The following is a 9017-nucleotide window of genomic DNA, read 5'->3' on the forward strand; positions in this document are numbered from 1 at the left end:
CCAAAAAAGTATAGTTTGTCCTGATGGCCCAGCCTCCAGGCCCCGGGCAGGGAGAGTGATCCCTGGGCAAACGCCCAGCGACTTGGCGCCCGGCTCAGGGACAGAGCAGGGGTCGGAGGGTTCGAATCCTGCCCAGCCCTCAGGCTCAAAGTATGGAGGAGCGGGAGAGTTGGGCCCAGGCTGGCCCAGTCCTGACCGCACAGTTTCCTAGACAAACTGACCTTGAGCCTCAAGATTCGCCACCAGGGGGCGCCAACTCGCATGTGGATTTGTCTTCCCGCAAAGCCACCATTCACCAGCGGTTGTCTATTTTTCTTCTCCGGCTGAGGCTTTCCTCTTCTTTCTCTCCCCTCTCCCTTTCAACCTCTCTCTTTATTACCTTTTTTTTTTTTAAGAGAAAGAGTGAGAAATAAGATTTCACAATGGCCTCGGCTTGCAGGGAGGGGCTGCGCCACGGTCTCCTCTCCTTGGTCCCAATCCCCTCTTAGTTCAAAGAGGTGATGTGGGCGGGAGGAGGGGGGGGGTCCCGCGGGCGTCTAAGGTGTGCTTGGAATCTCGACCCTCCAGAATATTGACTTTGGTCCCAAGAAATTGCGCAGTCGCGCGCCGAAGCTCTGAAGGGTGGAGATGCGAGTTGCCGGGTGGGTGCGAATCCAAAAGAGGACTCTTGAGAGTGACCCAGGAAGCGTTCAGGGCTCGATGACAGAGGGCGGCCCGGCCCCTTGGCCTTACCAGACGGCCGCCTCGTTGAGCTCGGGGTTGGGGTGCGACAGGGGTCCGCTGTAGCCGCTGGTGCCGCTCATGGGGAAGGGCGGGCTGGGCCCGTCGCTGAACACCTCTCCCGGCATCGGGTGCAGCGCTCCGGGCAGACCAGGCTCCGGGCTAGGCGTGTCCGGGTGCGAGATCATGTCGGTGAACCTGGGGTTGTCCGCACCGTGCGGCCCGGCCAGTGGCGGTTCCAGCGCGCCCAGCGGCGTCGAGCCGGGTCCCGACGCTGCCAGGAAGCTTGAGTCGGCCGGGGACTGAGCCTGCGATGGCGGGCCGTGAGCGAAGAAGTCGTAATTGCCTCCTGGGGTGTAGTAGTCGCTTTGGTAGTCTGCGGGAGGGACAAAGGATAAGACGTGGCGTGAGGACAAACTGCTAAGACCGACAGGGATTCAGGGACCTGGGAGAGGTGACCCGAGGGCGCGAAGGCCATGGCACATGGATAGGCCTGTGGATACAAATATGCAGAAGGCGCAGGAAAGCATGCCACTGGCCCTAGGTTAGACCTAAGGAGGCCCTCAGAGGCTCCGGGAGGAAGCCTGAGACCCTGGGGACGGAAGGCCGAGGAGGGCCAGGAGTAAGGCTGGAGAAGAGGCAGAGAGAAATACGCAAGGACGGAAGGCCGAGGAGGGCCAGGAGTAAGGCTGGAGAAGAGGCAGAGAGAAATACGCAAAGGCCGGCCGAGGGACTAGAACTTACAAGGACGGGGAGCAATGAGGGACATGGGCAGTGAGGGAGGGAATAGCAGGTTTCCAAACACGCGGAGATGGGAGAGAGCCTGCAGGGGTCAGAGGTGCGGAGCCAAGGGAAGACTTAGTGAGAGATGGAGGGATGAACATGGAGACAACGACCGGCAGCCCCGGACGTGCCACCGCACCCCAACAGCCAATTCCACTGAAGTAAGAGAGAGCGCAAGGACAGGAAGAGAGAGTCAGAAAAACAAACAAAAACAAACAATAAGCAAGCCGTGGTGAGGGTACGGATGAGCCCAAGAAAATGAGACCAGGAATCGCCTTAGACTCGGCTGCAAGACTTGGAGAGGAACGCGGGAACAAAGTGGCTGCCGCAGCTCTAAACACCAAAGGGGTTCCGACCCGGAACGCGGCCCCAGAGGGAGAAGCGGGACCAGGTCAGCTGCCAAAGCTCAAAAAGGCGGCGGGCAGGGGGCCTTGACCCGGGGCGAGCAGGGCGCAGAGCCAGGGGCAGCCTTGGCGTCTGCTCTCCTCCCAGTGGAGACCGGACCGGAGAAAGCCAAGCTCAGCGACTCCGGAGAGGGGACCCCAGTTCAGGACCACTTGCGGATTCCTGGGGGGCGAGGGTGCCTCGGGTCTCCACTCTCTAACCAGAGGAGCTTTCTAGACGCCCAGGTTATTTTGAAGTATTTGGGGACAAAGACCTTTGGAAGAGTTGGCACAAATAAACGAACATTCTTCCCACAAATTCAGGGATTCAGGACTCAAGGGTCAGGAGCTCAAACCGCCACAAGAAATTGCTTCTGCTAATACTATTATCCCCACTCCAGATCGCCCCCTCCTGGATTGGGGTGCAGGACCACGACAAAAGGAGTGTGCCTTAAGCCTATTGGGGGGACAGTACCCGCTTTGAACAGCAACAGCGGGGAAAACCGGCCTCTCCGAGGCCAGGGTTTCTTTGGAACTCCACTCCCCTTGTTCAGTCCCATGGTCCGATTGTACAGTCGAGTTCTGGATGTCCAGGTCACCCACTTTTTTTTTCCTTTACCGAAATCTGAAATCTATCCAAATCGGGGATGGGGGTGGGGTTGCCTGGAGACCTGCTTGGAGTGGAGGCAGTTTAGGTAACAGCTAAAACGGCCGCCAATTACTTTTTGAAAAATCTCAATTCCATTCTGCTCGAAAGTTTGGGAGGTTGAGAGATACGAATTTGGGGGCACTCAAAGGAACGGAAAGGGATCGCGCTAAGCAGGGAAGGCCGCGGCCCTGGAGCCGTGCGCGCCGCCTCCGCCCATATGGCGGCCGGGCCGGAGGTAATTGGAACAAACGCTGTCTGAAAAGGGCACAAAAGCCGCAGCTGGGGCTTTGTCCGAGCTCCCACGGGGAGCCGCGGGCCCCGTCACCCGGCCCCTTTCTCGCCCGCTACCGGCCGCCGCCACCGGCATCTCCCAGTGCGGATTAGGCGGGGCTGCTGGGCTGGGGGCTGAGGAGTCCCCCGTCCCGTTTTCGGAGAAAAAAAGGGGTTCTGGTGTTCTGTCCCCCACCTTGTCTCGCAGGCTTTCAGAGAGAGGGGTTGGCAGGATGAGTTAGGAGTGGGCTGGTCCCCCTGAAAATCTTGATTAATTACTCAGGTTGCGGCAGAGGCTTCCAGGCGGGTACCGCCCCCACTATCTCCGGGCTTCGGGTTGAGATTTTTTTGTGCGGAGGACAAGCTAGGCGGAAAGATTAGACGTCCTAGGACACGCCCATCACCGTACAGTTCCGGCTCCCCCAACCTGGATCCCCGCTACCATGTTAAAATCACTGGTTCACTCTCCTCCCCCCTCCCCCCCAGCAATTTCCAGGAACCTCGGCCTAGTCTGCAGATAAACTTCCCAGGCTTCCGCACGTGGAATTCCGGTCAGGGGTCCTCTTTCTACGGGGTTGTAGGGCTTCCATCGCCTTTCCACCCTGGGCATTGTCCCCGAATCCACTGCTAGCCTCACCAGCTGGGTTTGGAGACCCTAGCAGACCAGTAATAACTCAGTGAGACTCTCGGTGACTCCACAGATCGGAAAGGCTCGGGAATTCAGACCAGTGAATTCTCTGCACGGAGGAGAGCAAACGGGGCAGGCTTGCAGCCCCTCACTTCCCCCAGGGAGCAGGCCAGGCTGGAGGAGCTGGGAGGAAGATGGGGTGCTGGGATAGGACACTAGTCCTGGGGAGCAAGAGAAGAAAGGATCTGAGCAAGCAGGCTTGAGTTTATTAACGACGTCAGGAACGTCGTCGTTTGTGCAAACCAACGGGTCGTTCTCCCTAGACCCAAAGATGGGCCCGGAGATGATCGGAGCATCACCTCCCCCTGCCCCATTCTAGACCAACCCTTTTACTTGAACCCGAGTGGACCCTAGATCCATACAGGCGTTTGAGTCTTCAGCGCGCGGAATCCAGGGTGTCTCTAACAGAGCAGAATTGCTTGCTACCTTTGAAGTCAGTTTCGAGAAGGCAGAACCCTTCTCCCCTGCCTCAAACTGGTAAGGAGTTCCAGCCTTCCCTAAGTTCACCAGGCTACCGGCAGTGGTTAATGGAAGTAAGGCCAAGTGGGCGGCGAAAGGTACTTGGCGTTTTCGGGTGCTGCCCCAGTATGACCGAGGAAGTGTGTGTAAGTGTGTTTGTAGGACTCTCCTGAGCGTAGTGGACCACACCTGTGTGGACCTTACGTCTGGTTGTTTCACTGAGGTCTCATTGCGAGCGGGTGTGTATGTGAGTTCAAGTGTCCTGTGTGGGTGTTCCTGTTCAGGAGTTACCTGTGGGTGAGTAGCCTATGCTAATGAGTCTGTCTAGGAAAGGCTTTGTGTATATCCGGCGTGGGTGGGAAAAAATAAAGACTGCCCTACTGTGGCCCCAAACGCTAGGAGGCCCAGAAGAGCTGTGAGCCCGGGCCGAGTTGCAGAGCGCCCCTTACCTCCGTAGTAAGTGTACGGGGTGGACCCCAACATCTCAGACTCGTCCAAGCGGCCGCCCAGGGGACGCATGCGCCGCGGACTCCGGAAGAAGGCGTGTCTCCGTGCGCCCAGAGCGCTCAGCTGTTTCATGCGGCGTTCTTTGGACCTTCGGTTCTGAAACCATACCTGAGGCGAAAGAAAGGGCAGTGAGCTTGGGGTCAGGAGTGACCCCCCCCAGCACACTCCTGCTGAGGTTGGCCCTGCTGGGTCCTAGCGCCTTGGGCATACCACGACTCCCCCGAGGCGAGGGCTGGGACGGATTAGTCCAGGAGGGGCGGAGAGGGGCTTCGGCAAACCAGCCAAGGGTGAAGGATTTCGCGGACCCGTGGGGTGACTCATAAAGGCTCCAGCTTCCTGGCCCTCGGCTTGCCCGCGGCCTGACGGCTTTATAAAAGCCTCCTACCCCTTCAGGCCCTCGCCCGCGGCTGCGGAACCAGGCCCCCCGATTGTCGCTTTGCCAACGCTAGAGCGCGAGGACATCGCCCCTATCTATGTTGGAGAGGAAGGGGTCCTGGAGGCCGGAGAGGCTTAAGTCATTAGCTGGTCAGGGTGGGGTGAAAGGGTGGATGAAATTCAGAGAGGTCTGGAGATCTCGTCCAAAAAAAAAAAAAAAATCACATTGCCAGGACAGTGGGACAGTATCAGTCTTTTAGCTCAAAAGTCCTCTCTTCTAAAGGGCGCAGTAATGGACTTCCCCCTACGCCAGGCTCCGAGGGTTCAAAGGCTAGGCTGCCCAACCCGAGCACGCCTGCTGGTTGGGAGGGTTGGCCCGCCGGCCGTACCTGAATGACCCTCATGTTGAGGCCGGTTTCCTGTGCCAGCTGTTCGCGGATGTGGCGCGTGGGCTTGGGCGTGGCCGCGAAGGCCGCCTTGAGCGTCTCCAGCTGCTTGGCTTTGATGGTGGTGCGCGGGCCCCGCCGCTTCGTGCCGGAGTTCTGTTCCTCGTTCTCGTTGTTAGCGGTCTCCTTGTCCGATGAGGTCGAATTGTCGGTCTCTTTGGGGTCGTCCTGTAACGGGTCCTGGAGGTCCGGGGACAAACTGCGGTCCGTACAGGATGACACTGCGGAGCGGACGGATTGGGGGACAGTGGCATCAGCGCGATCTGTCTCCAGTTCAGAAACCCGTTTCTGAAGACCTCTCTGCCCCAAGCAGTCACACCCCTCCCCCGGAATCGGCGTCCACCCACTCCCCCCAGACTAGGTTTGGTTTGAGTCTTCTCAGAGCCCCCCAAATTTGGAAGCTCCCGGGGAAGCGGGGCACACCCTCTGGAGAACCTTTTCTTCGGGAGTGGGGACACATTGTAGCGTCTCACCTCCTCCCGCCCAGTCTCGCCTTCTTCCAAATAGCGTAAACCTGCTGGTCCTTCTAAAATTTACCAGGACCTCAAAAGACACTGAAGGGTTTTTTTTTTTTCCAGTTCTAAATTGGGGGAAGGCGGGAGAAGAGCCTGGTTTAGGGTTCTCCTGTAGAATCGGCTCTGCCTCTCCAGCCCTGAAGCAGCCCCCAAAAGATGAATCCTGGGCTGAATTTAGCATAGCCCAGAGCAAGCGCGGGGTGACGGTTGAGAGTGCCGGGCTGGTTGCTGGAGCCCGTTTGCGTCAGGAGGAATGCTGGGAAAGGAAAGAGGCCTCCATACCTGAGTTGAGGCTTCCTTCCTTGAGGCTGGAGGAGCTCAAGTAGTCGTCCTTGCACACAAACTTGTTTTCGTCGATCACGTAGAGTTCCTCTCCGGTGGACAGCTGCTTGTTACACACCATGCAGGTGAAACAGTTGAGGTGGAAGACTTTGCTCCGGGCCTTGCGCACCAGGTCACTGGGAGAGATGCCTTGCGCACAGCCAGCACACTTCGTGCCAAAGCGCCTGTGGATACAAGGCGCCTGTCACTGTGAGGTGGGGAGGTGGGCCTGGTGTCCAAATCCTCTTCAGTGCTAACTAACCTCTTCCCTCCCGCCCGCTGTGGTTTCCCAGCTACCTCCATGTCCATATCTGTCAGATGGAAGCCTAATTCTGCTCTCCCTAATCAGAGCTGGTTTAGGGCCAGGTCGTCCTGCTTTTAGGGTGTTGATTCAAGGTCCATGGTGCTGTGACCAGAAGAGGTGGGAGAGCAGCCTTGAGACAGGGTGTCCCAAGATACATTCCCTGCCTTCAGGTCCCCACCTGTTTCAGGAGCCCATAAAGCATTTAAAACCTGTAGGCCAGGTTTCCATCATTCTTAGCTTTGCCCTCTGGATTGGGAAGGGGATGTCCCAGATAGGACCACTACTGTCTGTCTCTAGCAGCAGGGTGGAGGATCCAAGCAGAAATGAATGCCATAACCTTCCTCTGGCTTCTGGTGCTACCTGCGAGACCTGCTGGACACCCCCCCCCCCCGCAGGAGCTGGAGATAAGAGGCTCTCAGAGGAGTAAGTTCTGGAAACAGGAAGTCAGTTTCTGTACACACAACTTCCTCCCCCATCTCTGGCCCTGGCAGGCGGCGGAGGGCAGGAGAATAGGAACAGAAGCTTGCTTCACTTAAGTCCTCAGCTGGGACCTGGGATCATTCCAAAGCCCCCTTTCCCTTGCCTCTGACCAATCTCCTTTCTTTCTTCCTTGGACTGTGGAAGAAAGTACCCCCCCCCCACACACAATAAGTACAAGAAGGGGTAGAGGTTGTGTGGGGAGTAAGAAGAGGGCTCAGTACCTTGGGGGGAACCCCCCATCCTCTCACACCCATGTCTCTAAACAGAGTGAATTTGGGTGACATTGATGTAGTGAGGGCATTAGAGACCATAAGTCACTTTTGGCCTTATCCGGCAGCATAATTGGCTATATACACCTTATCAAAAATCATTAGGTGCTTCGTAAGCGTGCCACATTAGGGGCGCCAGGGCCTCCGGGGCCGGGGAGTTTACACGTGTAAAGGCGCGGCTGACATTTTCTCCTATTCAAATTCCCAAGTGCCCAGCCACTGGGGCAGGCGGCTGCCTTTCTCCTCTGGTGAGCTAATCACGCCCCCTCAGTGCCTGGAATTCAGACTTACAAAGCCTGTCAGGGTGCAGAAAGAGCAACCATCGAAAACACTACAGGTTTCAAGGCTGCTCCTTAGCATTTCCCATCTGGGGAAACTGAGGCCCACAGAGGCACTGGGTCCTGGACTGTGTGTGCTATGGATTTGGGAAGGGAGGTTGACACATCGCAGAACAGACCTGCTGATTCTCAGCCTCCATTTCTTCAGTACCTTTCCAACTAGGGAGAAAATGGATCGGGGTGGGGGTGGGGGGCAAGGGAAGGTCCTCGGTCCCTCATCTCTAGAAGAGCCCTTCCTGCCTGGGCCCTTTGGAACTGGGAAGTTTCTGTTCGTCGTCAGATTACCCTCTGGGCTCAGGGTTACTATTGGGACCAAAAGCCCCCACTGCTCAGAACTCCTGGAGCACCTTTGGGATCTGGGAATGTGCGTCCTGAAGCTTCTGTCCCGGGGACTCGGGTGTGGGGAAAGGGCCGAGAGCAAGTTGCCCCTGCCATCTGGCCGCTCTCTGCTGTCTGGTAAACCCAAGGTGAGGCAGCTAAGCAGCGTTCTCTTTTCTCGCCTTAGCTTCTCACGAGGAGCCCACGACAGGGCGTGAAGAGGGCAGAGGTCTATCTGCCTCCCCTCTAAGCTGGGGTGGGTCTCCTGGTCTCCTAATTCCCGAGGTGCCCTGGTGGAGCTCCGGCCAGCCGGTGGCAGGCAGCAGGGCGCGGCGGGGCCTCTTACCTGAAGAAGTCGTTTTTACAGTACAGCTTGCCCTCTCGGGAGAAGCACTTCTCCGAGAGGTTGGTTTTGCACTCGCAGCATTGAACACATTTAATATGCCACGCGCGGTCCAGCACGTTCAGCAGAAAGCGGTCGAGGATCGGCCGCTCACAGCCGGCACAGTGCACCATCATAGCCGCGCTCCCCGGGCGGCTCGGGCCGCCTCGTCTCCTTGGGACCCCTGGGCCCTTAGGGCCTCCCGGTCCCGGCTGCGGTGGCTTTCAGTCTCCCTGGTCTTGAGACCTCGGCAGGGGCGAGTCCGGTACGGATCAACTAAGACTTCGCGGGTTCAAGTCCTCCGACGCTCTCCGGCCTGGAGCTGCACTGCCCAGAGTGGTATGGAGGGCGGCGGCGGTCACAGTTTCATGTCACGGGTCGCGCCCGGGCGCTCGCTTCAGCCTAGAGCTGTTGTCCTAGGCGGCCGCTGGCTTCGGCGCTGGCGAGCGGCTTTCCCGGTTGGCGGAGGCGCCGGCACTTTCCCCCACTTTCAAGCGGTCCGGATCCTCATCTTTGTCTGGCCGCCGCCTAATTCGCGCATCCTTATTCAGATTTGGTGACGTGGTGCGGCACGTAGGGTGCCGGGCGGCCAATGGGCGCGCTGTGGCCATAGCAACCTCTTAAATTTATAGCATATCTAAATTGGCTACAGCGTTGCGGTCAGGACAGAGCAAAAAAAACAAGACATCAGTATTGCCGAGTATTTGCTAGTACCTGGTTCCGAGGCTAAGTAAGTATTTGCCTTCTAGTTTGGGCCTGGAGGAGTGGGGGCGCGGTCGGAAAACCGGGGTGCCTTTCCTCTCTCTTCGC

At 57.9% G+C, this 9017-nt stretch overlaps 1 protein-coding gene across 1 annotated transcript; it reads right to left on the reverse strand.

The window, feature by feature from the left end:
• Positions 1 to 8344, reverse strand: Lhx5 (LIM homeobox 5). The gene is made up of 5 exons (XM_050159059.1): positions 8172 to 8344; positions 6078 to 6301; positions 5224 to 5501; positions 4402 to 4567; positions 1 to 1096 (listed from the first exon to the last, which is right to left on the reverse strand). The coding sequence occupies exons 1-5, from the start codon at positions 8342 to 8344 to the stop codon at positions 729 to 731; spliced, it is 1209 nt and encodes a 402-aa protein (XP_050015016.1). The 3' UTR covers positions 1 to 728.
• Positions 8345 to 9017: the final 673 nt, after the last annotated feature.

The sequence above is a fragment of the Alexandromys fortis genome, unplaced genomic scaffold (assembly GCF_014885135.2).
Source record: "Alexandromys fortis isolate MF-2015 unplaced genomic scaffold, M_Fortis_MF-2015_v1.1 scaffold_90, whole genome shotgun sequence".
Lineage (NCBI taxonomy): Eukaryota > Metazoa > Chordata > Mammalia > Rodentia > Cricetidae > Alexandromys > Alexandromys fortis.